This window comes from Podarcis liolepis, assembly GCF_965112155.1.
Source record: "Podarcis liolepis genome assembly, chromosome: 4".
NCBI lineage: Eukaryota > Metazoa > Chordata > Lepidosauria > Squamata > Lacertidae > Podarcis > Podarcis liolepis.
Genome location: NC_139558.1, coordinates 84,497,718 through 84,513,798, shown reverse-complemented (window position 1 = coordinate 84,513,798; position 16,081 = coordinate 84,497,718). Strand labels below are relative to the sequence as shown.

The 16,081-nt window shown below is 42.7% G+C and overlaps 1 protein-coding gene across 1 annotated transcript; it reads left to right on the top strand.

Annotated features, from left to right (window-relative positions):
- Positions 1-1,068: 1,068 nt before the first annotated feature.
- ACAT1 (acetyl-CoA acetyltransferase 1) lies at positions 1,069-14,906 on the top strand. Its single transcript, XM_083499821.1, has 12 exons — positions 1,069-1,236; positions 3,535-3,582; positions 5,073-5,190; positions 5,907-6,002; positions 6,762-6,862; positions 7,911-8,054; positions 10,173-10,323; positions 10,789-10,884; positions 11,137-11,250; positions 11,931-11,995; positions 12,811-12,968; positions 14,552-14,906. The coding sequence occupies exons 1-12, from the start codon at positions 1,201-1,203 to the stop codon at positions 14,670-14,672; spliced, it is 1,248 nt and encodes a 415-aa protein (XP_083355947.1). The 5' UTR covers positions 1,069-1,200; the 3' UTR covers positions 14,673-14,906.
- The last annotated feature ends 1,175 nt before the right edge of the window (positions 14,907-16,081 follow it).

Here is a 16,081-nt window from a genome sequence, read left to right as displayed (position 1 = left end):
ACAAAACGAAACAGGAATTCGATGGTATCCAAGGCAGTGTGAGATGTGTGTGTTTGACTTAATGAGATTTAAGTCCCAAATAAGTATGCCTAAAACTCCACGTGGCACCAGAGTATGCTTGTATACTGATAAGGCTGAAAGTCAGTTTACTGTCACATTGTAAAAATCCAGATTAGAGTAATACCTTTCTTAGGCCAAAGAAAGGTCACAAAATAGTGTGCAAGCTTGCATATGTTCCCCAGAACTCTTCACCAGACTAGTTGGGGGAGAGAGTGGTAAGCAAAGCAACTTTATTGCCAGTTCATGTTTGGTTTGTGCACTTTTGTGTAAATTGTTTTTCTCATTTGGTGTCTCTTTTGTGTGTGTGTGTTTGGTGCATGTTGTGCTGAGAACTGAGAACTTGCTTTGCCATTGCACATTTGTGGCAGTGGGGAGCAATAGTGAATGCTCCCTCTTCAAACAAGGTAGCTCAGTTGGTGGAGCACAAGACTCCTAATTTCAGGGTTGTGAGTTTGAGCCCCACGTTGGCCAAAAGATTCCTGTGTTGCAGGGGGTTGGACTAGATGACCCTTGTGGTCCCTTCCAATTCTACGGTTCCATCCCAACCTAAACTGTCTACATCCCTGCCTACTGTGTTCAAAGCACATTTGAAGCACATTCCTTCCCTCAAAGAATTCTGGGCACTGCAGTTTACTCTTCCCAGACCTACAATGCCCAGCGCCCTTAACAAACTACAATGCCCAGAATTCTCTGAGGGAAGGAATGTCCTTCAAGCGGTTCACTTCGATGCTGGGAACTGCCAAGCCCCTCCCTCTCAACCAAGGATAGTGTGTCTCTTCCTTGCCCTTTCCCCAACCTCTACCCCTTGTCCAATGAGCGCCGCTTATTAATTCCCACGCCCCCTCCCTCGCCAATAGAACTGCTCTCTAATAGCTCCGCCCACTCCTCTTCAGGCTCCAATAGGATTTCTCCCAATTTTGACGCGCCCTCCCCTCCTCAGACCGGAGGCACAGAATCGAGGGCAGGGGATTAAACGGCGGGTCCGCCCTTGGGTTCCTATTGGCTAAGTCAAGGGGTGGGCGTGCCCTTCTGAAGGTGACGGTGGCGGCTCTTGCGCTGCCTCGGAGGTCCGTTGCTGAGGCAGCTGAAGGGGTTCTGAGGGCGGCTGCTGGTGCTGCGGAGGCCGGCGTGAGAACGAAGATGTTGGGCGGGCGGCAGGTGCCGAAGACGCTTCGGGTGAGGAGGGGGAAAACTAGGCCAGGCCGGGGGCGGGTTTGGTTATGGAGGTCCCGCTTTCCCCTGACGGACGACCCGGCCGCCTTCCTTCGTCCTCCGCGCTTCCCCTCAGGGACGGCTGAGCCCCCCTGAGGCGCAGCGGGCTAAGCGGCCAGCCCCGCCTCCTTTCGCCCTTCCCTGCGTCAGCGCCGCGTGCCACTTAGGCCGGGCCTGCGCGCATGCGCCAGGACGAGCCCACCTGAGGAGGCAGAGTCTTGCTTGTCTGGATGAGCCGAGGAACCCCGTGTTCGAGCGCTCTCCTGTATTTTTTCTCTCCTAATAAATCCTTCCTGAGAAACGTTGATCTTATGGCCTCCCCCGAGTTTTGCTGCCCTTTTTTCAAAAAAATGTTTTTTAAGGATGTCTCTCTGTGCATAATTTTCCAAACGTGATTGTGTTCTCCTATACTTAAGTGGTATACAGTGGTACCTCGGGTTACACATGCTTCAGGTTACAAACGCTTCAGGTTACAGACTCCACTAACCCAGAAATAGTACCTCGGGTTAAGAACTTTGCTTCAGGATGAGAACAGAAATTGTGCTCTGGCGGCGCGGCAGCAGCAGGAGGCCCCATTAACTAAAGTGGTGCTTCAGGTTAAGAACAGTTTGAGGTTAAGTACGGACCTCCGTAACGAATTAAGTACTTAACCCAAGGTACTACTGTACTCCCAAACTCTTGCTACCTTTGAATTCTAACAAACGCAGAGTGTAGTGTGGATCAAGTTGCTGCAAGGTCACATCACTTCCCGTCCACTTCCCCTGTGACTGCCTGCTTTAAATCTTTAATGTTGTTAACTGTTGCATTTTAAATAAAAAAATAAAAAATAGGGTTTTATTCTGTGGTGGCATTGGCACCTAGGGTCATGGACATTTGCCAGGGCCCACTTCCAGTCCTGAAGCTGAGGCTACAATACTTTGGCCACATCATGAGAAGAGAAGACTCCCTGGAAAAGACCCCAATATTGGGAAAGATGGAGGGCACAAGGAGAAGGTGACGACAGAGGACGAGATGGTTGGATAGTGTTCTCAAAGCTACCAGCACGAGTTTGACCAAACTGCGGGAGGCAGTGAAAGACAGGAATGCCTGGCGTGTTCTGGTCCATGGGGTCATGAAGAATCGGACACGACTATACGACTAAACAACAACAACAACTCCAGTCCTTGCAAAAGCAGACTCTGCAAGTTCCCTTGTGGAAGGCAGAAGCTAATGTCTGGGGACTCAAGTGGCCACAGGTGCTGGAGATGGGAGGCCCACGGAAGACAGCCTGCCCAGCACCCCCAATAATATGAAGCTAGACCTGCAACTTACATGCTACTGTATCTGTAGGCAGGGCCTAATTCTTGCTCTGTGGTTCCCCTCTTAAAGGTAAAGGAGCTCTCTGGAGCAGAGACAGCCCAATATACTTTGTTGCTTGAGACAGAAATGCCAATCAGCAGATCTGCTTTCCTCTTTCTGCAAATGAACATGAGGAGGTATGGTCCATCAGAAGATCTCCTGTGTAAGGGGTCATCTACAGGAGAACCTCCTGGTGGAGTTTGCCTTTTTTGGGTAAAATCTCCCCTCCATTCTGCTGTCCTCAATGATGCTCAAAATCTGCTACTGTGGCGGTTGTCTCATGGTGTTTATGCATCTAATATCACTCATAAGTTATGTTTGTATCAAGGAGCAATGGCCTCTTTTAAAACAGCACTCCTCTGGAGCGCACATGCAAACTGCTAAAAACAATAAACCTGGATCCTCATCTTTATGTGCGACTGCTTACTGTGGCAAAAGTTATCTAAATAGAGAGGCTAAAACAGAGATTAAAAACTGCTCAGTGTGTCCGTTAGAGTTTGTTAACCTCAGTGGGCTAAAGGTTATAGGATCAAAAGGGTAAATTACCAAATAACATAGCTCAGCATCACTGACTTGTTTTGCAATAGGATTGTACAATATTCCAATATTGTTTAACTGACAGTTATTTTAAGCATTAGGATTTTTGTAAAGGTATATTGCTTGAAAATTCTTTGCAAAGTTATGACAGTTGTTGTTGCTCTTTTCTGCCTATTCACTTCTGGAAGTATTTCAAAGAGTAGCAAATGCTGCTGCTGCTGCTGCTGATAAGAATAAGAATAATTCTAAAGCTTCAAAGTATTAAGAAAAACAAACAAGTGTAATTAAGTAGCTTGTTTAAAATATGTTAAATGGAAAAACACAATATTTTTGAATCACTAAACCAGATGTTTTTGCACTTACTGAAAAATAAACTCTTTTTTTCAGATGTTAACTTATGCAAGCAGAGGCTACTCATCACAACGTGGCTTAAATGTAAGTATCAATTGTAACAGGACTTCAGGTACTTGCGATGGCAATACCATACTTTGCCCAGCTCTACAAGACCATGTTCTTTCAAACAGCGAGTTGAGATATATTAAGTGGATTAAGGGCCAGAGTAGGTGTAAGGCCAAACATATCACTTCCTGATGTGCATTTGGTTTTAAATTGCAAATGAAACATATTAGGGGAGGGGGGATTTTTGCCAGGACTATGGTGTGCAGGGTTTTCTAACTCGGTCCTCATCTGCAGTGGTCCTGACAAAAGATGCCTTGCCCACATAGATGCATTTTCGTTTTAGGAGGAACTATTGGTACCAATATAAGCTCTCCTGATGGGGCTGATAGTGGCCAAGGGAGGAGAATTTTCACTGGGACCACAGCCAAGGGCAGAGTTTTCCGAACTTCATGTTGGTGACACACTTTTTAGACATGCATCATTTCACAACACAGTAATTCAGTTTTACTAGCAATCCAGAGGTTAAATCAACCCCCTCCCAGCATTCGCGCGACACACCTACACACTGCAGCCCACTAACGTGTCTCCACATATAGTTTGGAAAGCTCTGGCCTAGAGGCTAAGGGTTAAATCGGATTTGCTGCACACCACAGCCTGACAAAACACTCTACCATTCCTCACTTCAATTAGGAATTAAAAAGCAGTGCATTCAGCATCCTATCTAGTCTGGCCCTAAGAATGATACATGTCTATCTATGTGCATACTTGAAAAGGTTACCTTGCTGCATGCATCTGATAAAGTGGGTTCCTATCCAAAAAGTTGTTGTCAAAGTGTGTGCCATAATAAATAGATTCTAGGATGCCATAGAATTTTGTTGTCTCACTGCTGCAAATAACTTGTGTTCTCTTTTGAAATTGTCTAAGTAGACTGCCTATAATTTGGCCTACGTGGGTTGTTACAAAACTTGCAATGTTGTTTCCCCCTCTCAATGTTTTTCAGCCACTAGATGATATTATTTATATTATCATGCTGTCTGATCCACCTACTCACTCCCTGGCAAAAAAATAATAAGTAGGAAGTTCTCCCATCTGTATGTCTTATTTCCTTTAATTATCAGCAGTTGTACAGCCTTCTTGCTAAGATATAACAACATATTATCATACCAATTAACTTACTTATTTATTTATTTTTACATTTATATCCTAGCTTTCCTCCAATGAGTTCAAGGTGGTTCTCCATCAGTTTCATCCTTGCAATAACCTTGTGGAGTAGGTTAGGCTGAGCGACTGTGGCCCAAGTTCACCCATCAAGTTTCATGGTTAAGGGGACTAGTCTCCCAGGTCCTAGTCTGATACTCTAACCACTACACAACCCATCATACAGGCATAACCAGATGTTTCTGGAGCATACACTTACTTTGATAACTGCTAAGTCTAATCTTCCTAATTAAAACAGAACTTAAGACTTGAGAATATACCTTTCTGTGGGTAACTGTCATAATCGTTGCAATGGTTTTGTTTGTTAGGAAGTAGTAATTGTAAGTGCTGTCCGGACACCCATTGGCTCTTTCCAAGGATCCCTTTCATCACAGCCAGCCACTAAACTTGGTTCCATTGCAATTAAAGGCGCAATTGAAAGAGCAGGTAAGTCTGGACTCTGTTCAGAAGGCTTTGTGGAACAGGGTGGGATGGGGATGGATTGTTTGGAAAATATTCACCATCTCTTCTGATCCAGGTTAAATAGCAGCTAGTGTTTGTTGTAATCACCCATTGCCACTTTGCTATTATGCTGGGACAAGTTAGCCACTAAGTATTCATGCTGTTCTTTAAAGAAATCAATTATGCATGTGCCCAAGGTGTATTTGTAAAGTATGTCATCCTTTTTAAACCATGTCACACTCGGTCTGCTTTTGAGCAATTCTTAGTCCTCCATTGTCATCACTCTGGTACCCACTCCCCTGGTTTATTCTCAGTTCTGACATGGTTCAAGGATGATTTATTGCAAACCTGTCCCACTTTCAGTTTTGGCCGTTTGCATTCAAGTGAATAACCCAGGGACTAAAGCAATGATGACCAAATTTGTACAGCAAACATTGTGCTAAGCTTGCAAAGAAGTACCTGCTCTGCACCACTTTACAAGTGGTTTTGCGTAGAGGTTCTGAGCTAAAGCAGCGAGAGCTGCAATCTAGATGAGCTTTTTAAGGACTTAACTTCGCTCCTCAGTTTTGTCCATAAACAAAAGTTAAGTGGCAGCTTCAGCATCTATTTCATTCTTACCCAGATGTTTCTTTTCTCTCTCATTCTATGAGCATATTATCACTTTATGCTTGGAAAATGCCTTCTCTGATTTTTGCCATTAGGTATCCCTGCACAAGAAGTGAAAGAAGTCTACATGGGCAATGTTATTCAGGCTGGACAAGGACAAGCTCCTGCAAGACAAGCAACCCTTGGTGCAGGTACCAAAACTGTTTTATGGCTCATGACTTCTAAGGGCACAAGTCGTAAATCCAACAATGCATGAGTAGATTTCCTTTCATGCAGTGGGACTTCTTCTCCCCACACCCGCATCTCCTTCAGAGCTCCCTGAATCAGCTTCAGTAGGTCTCCCAAACCTCTAGAGTAGATTCTGAGGGTGTGTAGGGAGCTACGGTGGGGGAGAAGGTGAAGCCTTTTTCACTAGCACTGAGATGACATTGGATACAACCCTCAATGAGTAAGATTCACTGCTAAATTATAAAACAGAGGTAAATAACTGAGGAGTACGATTCACATAATACTCAACAAATTAATCTGAGTTTGAATTTTAATCTGAATCGGCCTTCTGTTTTCTTCAAACTGCCATAATCAGAACTGGAACATTTTTTGAGTTACCTTTTCCTCTTTTTCTCCTTCTGTACTTTCACGTCAAGGTAATATGTTGCCTAATAACATGTTGCTAGTTTTCTGATGTGGTGAAGTCAAAGGATTGAATCCCAAAGATAAAATGTTACGAATGGAAGGGACTACTGGAGATGTCAGGAATGGTCTTTCATCTTTATAGAACTGAGACTAGCATGAGAGGACACTACTGGTTTGAAAAACACATGGTATCAGGAAAGTCAGTGGGATTCTTTGGCATGAGTTCCTTTTTAATTGATTAAAGCAATTTGATATATTCCATATATGCAGCTGGCTGACAATTCTTCGAAGTTTATTTTTATCTTAATTTGGCTCAGGTTTACCAGTTTCTACTCCTTGCACGACTGTCAACAAAGTTTGTGCCTCTGGAATGAAATCTATTATGCTGGCAGCACAGAGTCTGGCATGTGGGAGCCAGGTAGGAGAGTCAGTATATTCAGAAGACTTGTAAATACGTGGAAATGTATAATCTCTTAGAAAGACCAATAGCAACTGTTTATAAGAGCAAATTTGCTGGAGTCCTTGTGTGTGCCTCCGAGAGCTTCTGTTCTTGCAAGATCTTCTTCCTTTAAAAAGGAAGTGTATCAGAGAGATTTCTTGCCAACTGTACCAAACCACACTGCTTTGATTATTGTGCTGGTACGGCTTCAGTATCTGACTTGTCTATGTTATTTCCTGCAACTTTCCAACAGTTTGACTTCACCCCCGAAGGCACACTCTTGCATTCTCTCCCAATACAGGCGGGGGCCAACCAAACTATTAACATTTTATATTAAATCTACACAATTTCTTTTGGGGGGGGGGACATCAAAAGGATATGCAACATGCAGATTAGCAATACCAGTGGGTGGAAGATTAATAACACTGTGTGACTATCTGAGGATTTTTATAAATTATTTAATTTATTTATTTAATAACATTTATACACTGCTTGTGTATATATATGAAAAAACCTCAAAGGAAAGGAGACTCTATGGCCCTCCAGATTATGTCAGACTAAAATTCCCATTAGCTCAGGCAGCATGGCCAGTGGTCAGGAATGATGGGAGTTGTAGTCCAACAATATTTGAAGGGCTACAGGTTTCCCGTTCCAGTGTTTGTAATTGTGTATGTACCCTTTTGATTGTATGACGAATTGCATTGCAACTTTTTGCCTAATGGGAGACTCATTTAGATCTGAGCCAAGCAATTCAAAGGTGTGGGAGAGAAAGTGAAAGATGAAGGAACCTTTTTCAGGGTTTTTATTTTTCTTGTAGAGGTCATAGTGGGCAGGAAAATAAGGGGCTGGCATATTCCCCCTTATTTTTTTGGGGGGGGGCGTTCTGGGAGAATGGAGATTCTATTGACAGAGGGGGAAATCTGCTGTATCCTAGGCCCTCCCAGGGACAATAGTATTGCACTTTTAAGTATTTTGTTTTCATCCTCCTTGTAAGTTGGAAAAAGCTGTATATAATTTGTTGAAACAGGACGTGATGGTAGCAGGTGGAATGGAGAGCATGTCTAATGTACCCTACACAATGGTCAGAGGAGCAACGCCTTATGGAGGAGTAAAGCTTGAAGATTTGATTGTAAAAGATGGCTTGACAGATGTTTACAACAAAATTCACATGGTAAATACAGCTTTTAATGTCTTGCAAGTTTCGTGGCAGCCTATTTTTGTTGTTCTGTTGTTGTTTTTAAAAGTTCTCTTGGCAAATAGGATGTTCAGATACTTTCCTGATCAAAAGCCTACATTTGTTGAGTTCAGGAGCTGAACATAAGAGCTCCACCCCCACCCCACCCCGCCACCAATGCAATGGCCAATCCAGGAGATCTTTTATTTGTTTAAACACCATCTGTCCCTGGATATTGAACTTATGGATATGCAAAATAAAAAATAAAAATAATAGTCTCCACCTAATCTGTAAGATATCTGCAACTGAGAAAGGAAAGGAACTGAAAACACTGTGTCTGCAATTGCACAGTATTAGGGTTTCATTCATAGAATTTTCTGGCGAAATGTCCTGGAAAATCCAGATGTATGGCAGCCCATGCTTACAGTGTTAACAAGCCATTTTTTCCTCAGAATTGGCTCCGAAACGTCCAATTTATTTTTGCTCAACCAACTTGGGCAAAACTTTAAAAAGCTCAAATAGGTGAACTGCTTTTGATCAGCTAGAAGCTGTTGCTAGGAGATTCTGGATAAAACACTGACTGTACAAGCTGATCTAGTCCATACAGACCATAGGATTCTGGCCAGAGTTTACAATCTTGTGAAGGTCATCTGAAAGGTCGAGAACTTTGACCCAGAGAGGAATCTAGAGGGTTTTTTCCAAGTCCACCCACCCCATCCCCAAATTAGTATTTGATAACAACTAGTGTTAACAGCTTTGAACATTCTGTGAGTGTTTGTGGTATAAATCACACACATATAAAAGTCTACTTACGCAGTTCAGTTGCTGAATGTAAGGTATGAGCCATGAGCAGCTAACTCTTGGGAAATTGGGACTTCATTCCTGTTTCAAACTTACTTGAGTCCATCTCATGCCTTGTTATGCTGCCATTTCTATGGGGAAATACGCTCGGTATTTATTACCCCTGCTATGCCAAAATCTCCAAATGAACCTGAACTTCAATGTCTAAAATCCCTGGTAGAGGACAAGGATCCTGAGTTCACGTTAAGGGTAGCCAAATTTTGTGCGATTGCCATAAAACCTAGGGAACAACCTAAGGCCTTAAATGATAACTGTAGGTTATATTTTAGTGACTAAGTTTTAATTTATATATATTTTAACTGTTGCTATAACTGTATTGTCTAATTGCAGGTGTTATGCCTAATTGCAAATTCCAATGTATCCCTATCTGTTTTATGACTTCCTTGATATTGTATGTGGACTGGAACTAGTCTGTGACCGAAATAATAAATTCATTCAGGTCTATTTCTTTCTTAAAAAAAAGATTTAAGCAGATTTAATCCACTTCAGTTGTGCAAACCTAAACTTCCCGGTAAGCAGTTGAATACCCTTTTGCAAACCACCAATAGTCTGGAGATGACACTACTGAATCTAATGGGATTCAGAAATTGTGAATACATACCAAAATCTTATGCCTAAGATATCTGCAATGCTGTTGAATTTAGTGCGACTGGCACTGTGGTGTCTTCAGGCTGGCAGTCTTAGTAAATTAAGAGATGACCTGGTCCAGCTCTGGTGTTTCATTTGCATTCAGAGTGAGAAGTCGGGGGAAAACAGGATGATACAGGAATCCCCACATGTACATGCAAAATGATTTGATCAGTTTCCTAAGGCTGCAGCCCTGAACAGTTATGTCACTTAGGCTGCAGCCCTACTTGGAAGTAAGTTCCATTTAGTGCAACGGTAGGTTCACCTTTAAATGTGAATAGAATCAAATTTCTCCCCCATCCCTAGTTATCCCATGACCTTTGCTTAACACTCAGAAACTGCAAATGGCCTTGCTTCATGCTGTTTCATTGGAAAAGCTATCACAGCTTGTTTCAGGCAGCAAACAAACCAAGAAGCTTGTGAGTTGCATGGTTTTTTGTTTGTTCCCAATGTCTAACAGAGTCACAAACGAAATGGGCAGTTTCATTTCAGTTGATTTACATTTATTAATTCATATTCGAGTCCATTAAACTCAAAAGTGGGGATTTTGGCGATAGCACAGCTGATCTACACAAACCTGTCCAGTTTTTAAAATGTCTTTCAGTGATTTCCTGTCTGCCTCCCCAGGGTAATTGCGCAGAGAATACTGCAAAGAAGTTTACTATATCACGGGAAGATCAAGATGCCTATGCCATAAAATCTTACACCAAAAGCAAGGAAGGTTGGGAGTCGGGCGTTTTTGCAAATGAAATTGTCCCAGTTACTATTTCTCAGAAAGGTAGTATAATTTCATATATAATACCTCCCTACCTTCTGTTTTATGATAAACTATGTACTGAAATGGTATAAAATGTACGCATTCTGGCAAACATAACTTGTCTATGAAATGAAGACTGAACATATTTTGTTTCTTTTTGCTGAAATAGAGACCATTTCTGTTTACACCTGTATTCCCATATTAAGCTTTTTGTGTTTTTTGACCTTCCAAGCTGAGGTTTGAGTTTTCTTTCTGTGTCCCCTCCCCCCCCCAAAAAAAAGGTTTTGTGGCCTCCTGGGAAGCCTATCTGCCTTCCCTCCCTTTCACAGGAGGCTTAGGGCAGTGATGGAGCAATGAGACAATGATTTGAAGCATGCTTAACTGCAGCCTTTGCATGTTCTGCTGTTCCTTGTGAAATTAGGGAGTGCCAGCTGTCCAACCACAAAGAAGTCTGAAATTGTTTAACTAAATAAAGTCTTATTTTAGGGAAACCAGACACAGAGATTAAAGAAGACGAGGAGTACAAGCGTGTTGATTTCAGTAAAGTTCCAAAACTGAAGGCCGTTTTTCAGAAAGAAAACGGTAAGCTCGGAAAAAGTGATGCCTGGTTTTTAATGTAGTAAAAGCTGGCCAGATTGCATTTTTTATTTAAACATACCTGCATTTCCTTCAGTGAAATGGTTTATATGGATGTGTGTTTTGATATAATGCCAGCGTTGTTGAATTTGAATTGCTGTATGTTGTGTGGCCAGTGTTTTGAATATGGATTGACACAGGCTCGAATTTAGGATGTTACTGAGGAATGCACTATATTCACATTGCTGCCTCTTTCAGGAACAGTAACTGCTGCCAATGCCAGTACATTGAATGATGGAGCAGCTGCATTAGTACTGATGACTTCAGAAGCAGCCAAAAGGCTGAATGCTAAACCATTGGCTAAAATAGTAGGTAAGAATCTTCTTGACTTTCTAGTGAAATGTTGAGAAATGCTTGATCCTGACAGATAATGGGTTAGACTGACTTTGTTTTAGGTAAGGTAAGGGGACCCCTGACCATTAGGTCCAGTCGTGACCGACTCTGGGGTTGCGGCGCTCATCTCACTTTATTGGCCGAGGGAGCCGGCATGCAGCTGGCGAAGCAGAGCAGCGCACAGAAACACCATTTACCTTCCCGCTGGAGCGGTACCTATTTATCTACTTGCACTTTGATGTGCTTCCAAACTGCTAGGTGGGCAGGAGCTGGGACTGAGGAGTGGGAGCTCACCCCATCGCGGGGATTCGAACTGCCAACCTCCTATCGGCAAGTCCTAGGCTCTGTGGTTTAACCCACAGCGCCACCCGCATCCCCGACTTTGTTTTACTTTGTCTTTTATCAGCAGGTTAGGTTGAAAGGACTTTTTAACTGAATGGTGCAGTCATAGCTTGACAATTTGCCAAACTCGAGAGAATTCAGGGGCTTTTGGGATGTCTCAGCTGTTCCTCTAACATTGCCATGCTTACATCTTTTAAAAGCAATAATATCCAGAATTTTGCCAGAGGCTGTAAGCATCTATTGCAGGTACTCTAAATGCTGCTATGTATACCAATAATTACATTTCCCCCTTCTGCTTCACATTTGCTCTTTTGCAGGTTTTGCAGATGCTGCTGTTGATCCTATTGACTTTCCAATTGCACCAGCACATGCAGTTCCTAAGGTAATCATTTTATAGCATTCCCCTACCTTCAAATTAAAAATTTCCTCAAAGCAGGCTCTCTCATATTTATCACAGTACGTCAAACAGCAATACTTATACTTCAGAAGTATTCAGAATATTGGATAATAAGACTTAATGCCAATCAAACATGGAAGGTTTCTTAGAAAGCTTCTGCCAAAACCATAATGCAACTTGCCTCTGAATCTTCTCATTAGGTTTTTTTTTCTGTTGGCCTTTGTACTTTTATTTTCCTTTTTGGTGTTCACTACCTACTGATAACAAAGTGGTTTTTTAAAATGGACCTGAAAAGCAAAATATATTTGAGTAAAACGTAAATGTTAGATGACATTTCTCAGCAGCACTCAGTAGACAATTAAATAGGTGTTACTCCAGTTGCTTTATTGCTTGAAATCTACATTTCACTCTTAGGTTAATGCTGGTATTTTAGCATTGTGAAACACTGAACTAATTAGTTTGTTAGTATTGAATTCTCAAGTATCTCACACCTTAGATTTGATCAGAAACTGGTACACATGGATTTCGTAATTCAGGGACTGGGTTTATTTTTTCCTAGAGAAAGTATTTGCTTGAATCCTGACTGCTGTAGGCAGTGATAATTGTTAAATTTTTTTTCACCTGACATGTGGCTTCAAGTCAGTTGAAATGTTTATCTTTATGGTTGGATGTCTCTTGAACTACAGTCCCAATTGTACCAGTGACCCATTTTATATCTCCATTAAAAAAGAAGGGCAAGAACCCTCCAGACCCTGTTGGTGATAATTACCTTTTACCTATGTGTTTCTGTCTTTTTCCAGATACTTAATCAGACAGGTCTAAAAAAGGAAGATATTAAAATGTGGGAAATTAATGAAGCATTCAGTGTCGTTGTCCTAGCCAACATTAAAATGCTAGATGTTGATCCACAAAAGGTGAACATTCATGGAGGAGCTGTCTCTTTGGGACATCCAATTGGGTAAGTGAAGTAATACATTTGTTTGCACAACAAGAAGAAATTTGTATCTGACCCTCCCTTCCACAGCAAAGGCAAATACCGTATTTTTCGCCCTATAGGACGCACTTTTTCCCCTCCAAAAATGAAGGGGAAAAGTGTGCGTCCTATGGGGCGAATGCAGGCTTTCGCTGAAGCCTGGAGAGCGAGAGGGGTTGGTGCGCACCGACCCCTCTCCCTCTCCAGGCTTCAGGAAACTATCCACAAGCTGTGGGAGCCCGCAGGAATTCCCCCGGGCTCCCACGGCTTGGGCAGAGCTGCCTGCACCCCGAAGCCCCGGCTCGCTGAGCAGTCGCGCCAGGGCTTCGGTAGCTCTGCGCAAGCCGCGGGAGGGCTTCCCCGGCTTGCGCAGAGCTGCCTCTTATCCCGACGCCCCGGCTCGCTGAGCAGTCGCGCCAGGGCTTCGGGTAGCTCTGCGCAAGCCGCGGGAGGGCTCCCCCGGCTTGTGCAGAGCTGCTTCTTATCCCGACGCCCCGGCGCGCTGAGCAGTCGTGCCGGGGCTTCGGGTAGCTCTGCGCAAGCCGCGGGAGGGCTCCCACGGCTTGCAGAGAGCAGCCTGTTCTGGGGGCTGATCAGCCCGAGCTTCCCCCGACCCAGCCTCGCACCTTGGGGGGGAAATAAATTTTTCCCCTTTATTTCCCCCCCAAAAAACTAGGTGCGCCTTATGGGCCGGTGCGCCCTATGGGGCGAAAAACGGTAGTTATTATAGCTTTGGTAACAAGCTATAAATGTAGGAAGGCAGAACACATTCCTAGTTCTGATGTGTAAATTTACTTAAGTAAATGCCCCTTGAAACAGCATTTGACATGGTGCATTGTAAGTGCTTGCTCTTGGTACTTTTAAAAATGCCTACTCTTATTTAAACTAAAATTATTAATAGTTTGCAATATTCTAAGTGCCCTGCTTCATAATCCACTAGGAAATAAGATTATGTAATGGTGCAGAGGAAGTATTAGTCCTGTAAAAAATCCAACTTCAAACCATCAACACTCTCCTTAACGTTTATTGTGTTTGGTAGTGTCTTAATCAATTGATGCAGTAGACACAATAGATTTGGAAAATTTTAACCATGATAACTGAAAAAGTTGTCTCCGAGTCTTGGGACCACAGATCAGTGCATCTAGTTTGGGAACAGGATGGCTGGGAAAGACCTAAGACAATGAAGAGTTGTTGCTAAACTGGCCAGTTCTGCATTAGACAGACCCATAGAAAAGTTTATTTTGGATACTTCTTCCCTATTGATTCCATTCCCACGTCCTCTTTTCCCACATCTCTTGCCTCCCTTCCCTCTTGGCATAGTTCCATCCTAACTCACCCTCCAGGATGCTCAGTGGTGCATGGTTGTCATAGATTAGCACATGTGTGAGACAGGTCTGTCACAAACGACTTACCTCTAGTGCTACTGTCTTATGCTTCAGCTAGATATTATTTAGCACTATGCTGATTCTAAGGCACAGGCTGAAAAAGCTGATTTATAAGGTCAAGCGCTAACCTTTTTGCCAATCTATACAACTCAAAACTTAACTAGGGTGCTTTTTCTGTTTTAGGATGTCTGGAGCAAGAATTGTTGCTCACATGGCTCATGCATTGAAGCAAGGAGAGTATGGCCTTGCTGGAATCTGTAATGGAGGTGGCGGTGCATCTGCGATACTAATCCAGAAACTGTAGACTCTGATGTCAAGCCTTAAGGCTCAACTGTCAAATGGCTGTTACAACTATTTATGGAATTGCAGCGCAGACCCCCCCCCCAAAAAGCTCAGTCTATCATTGTTTTAAAAAAAACACAACTAATTTTTTTTTTACTATACCTCCAGTGCAAGTGGTTTTTTTTATACCATAGGGACTATAAAATGTGGGTTAAACTTCAATCAAAGACAATAAAGACTAAGTATAGTGGCTGGCTACTGTGGAAGTTTCATTATGTTTTATAGTTTTTTTAAAAAAAATGGCTGTCACAAATCCCTGCTCAAACTTACCTTGGCATTCAGTCTGTTTCCTCGTGCCCTAAGGAACGTACAGTCCTCCAAGTCATGAAAGAAGTTTTTGTGTCTTTTGGCTTGGATAAGACAGTGCCTGCACAGCCCTTGTCCAAGCCCCTCCTTTACCTGCCCCCTACCATATATATTGTCAGGTGGATATAGCCTAGCAGCTGTAACTATGCCCATCGGCTGAAAGTTACCTACCCCTGCTATAGTATGCTATCTCTTTGGTGTGGTTTCTCCCAGCATAGCTCTAATATGAATTCACAGAGGGCTCTTAATGGCATGTGAGGACTGGGTTGCTGTATTCAAAAGCTGATACAGTGGTACCTCAGGTTACATACACTTCAGGTTACAGACTCCGCTAACCCAGAAATAGTACCTCGGGTTAAATTGCCAATTTAGAAAGTATACTTGAAGTAACTTTCAAAAGCTGGGGTGCGATCCAGCATAGCATGAACCAAATCTGCAAAGGGTTGGGGGACAAGATAAACTGTAAATCCTGTTGCACAAGCAAGTGGACACAACTGGATGTTGCACCTAACATTTGCTTACACCTTTACAAAGGATTGCTCAGGAACCTCATAAAAACTGAGGAAAGTGTGTGTATAAAAGTGATATACCGGCAAGGTACTACCTCCCAAACTTTTCTTGACTGATATAAAGTTTCTCTAAAAAATAGCCAGAGCTGCATACCTTGAGCAACTGTGATCATTTGCTTCCACATTAAAAAGCAGCTGAAAATACAGAAATTGAACAAAGCTACATTGCAGGGATTCCCAAGCTACACTAGTGTGAGTAATCTGCTCTCTCACAACTGATAACACTGTTGTTGAACTTCAGCACCACACTACAACAGAGCAGTTGGTTGTATAGGGTATCCTTTTAGGTAAATCCTGTCCTCCTGAGGAGCTGTACCAGATAAAGGAGACAACAGATTCCCCCCTCCTCCATGGTCAACGGCTTGGGTTAAAAATCCCAATTCATGGCAGTCATGTTTCAAACATCTCTTTGGGAAGAGGAACTCTTATTAAGGGTGTGTGTTAAATACAACAACTTTTAGGAAATGTTCGAAAACACACCACACTGGGTTAGTGT

Excerpts from the sequence above, each read along its gene's own strand:
- ACAT1 (XM_083499821.1), top strand. The coding sequence starts at position 1,201 with ATGTTGGGCGGGCGGCAGGTGCCGAAGACGCTTCGG. Across the intron at positions 1,237-3,534 it reads AGGTGCCGAAGACGCTTCGG|ATGTTAACTTATGCAAGCAG; the intron begins GTGAGGAGGGGG and ends TCTTTTTTTCAG. Across the intron at positions 10,885-11,136 it reads CGTTTTTCAGAAAGAAAACG|GAACAGTAACTGCTGCCAAT; the intron begins GTAAGCTCGGAA and ends TGCCTCTTTCAG.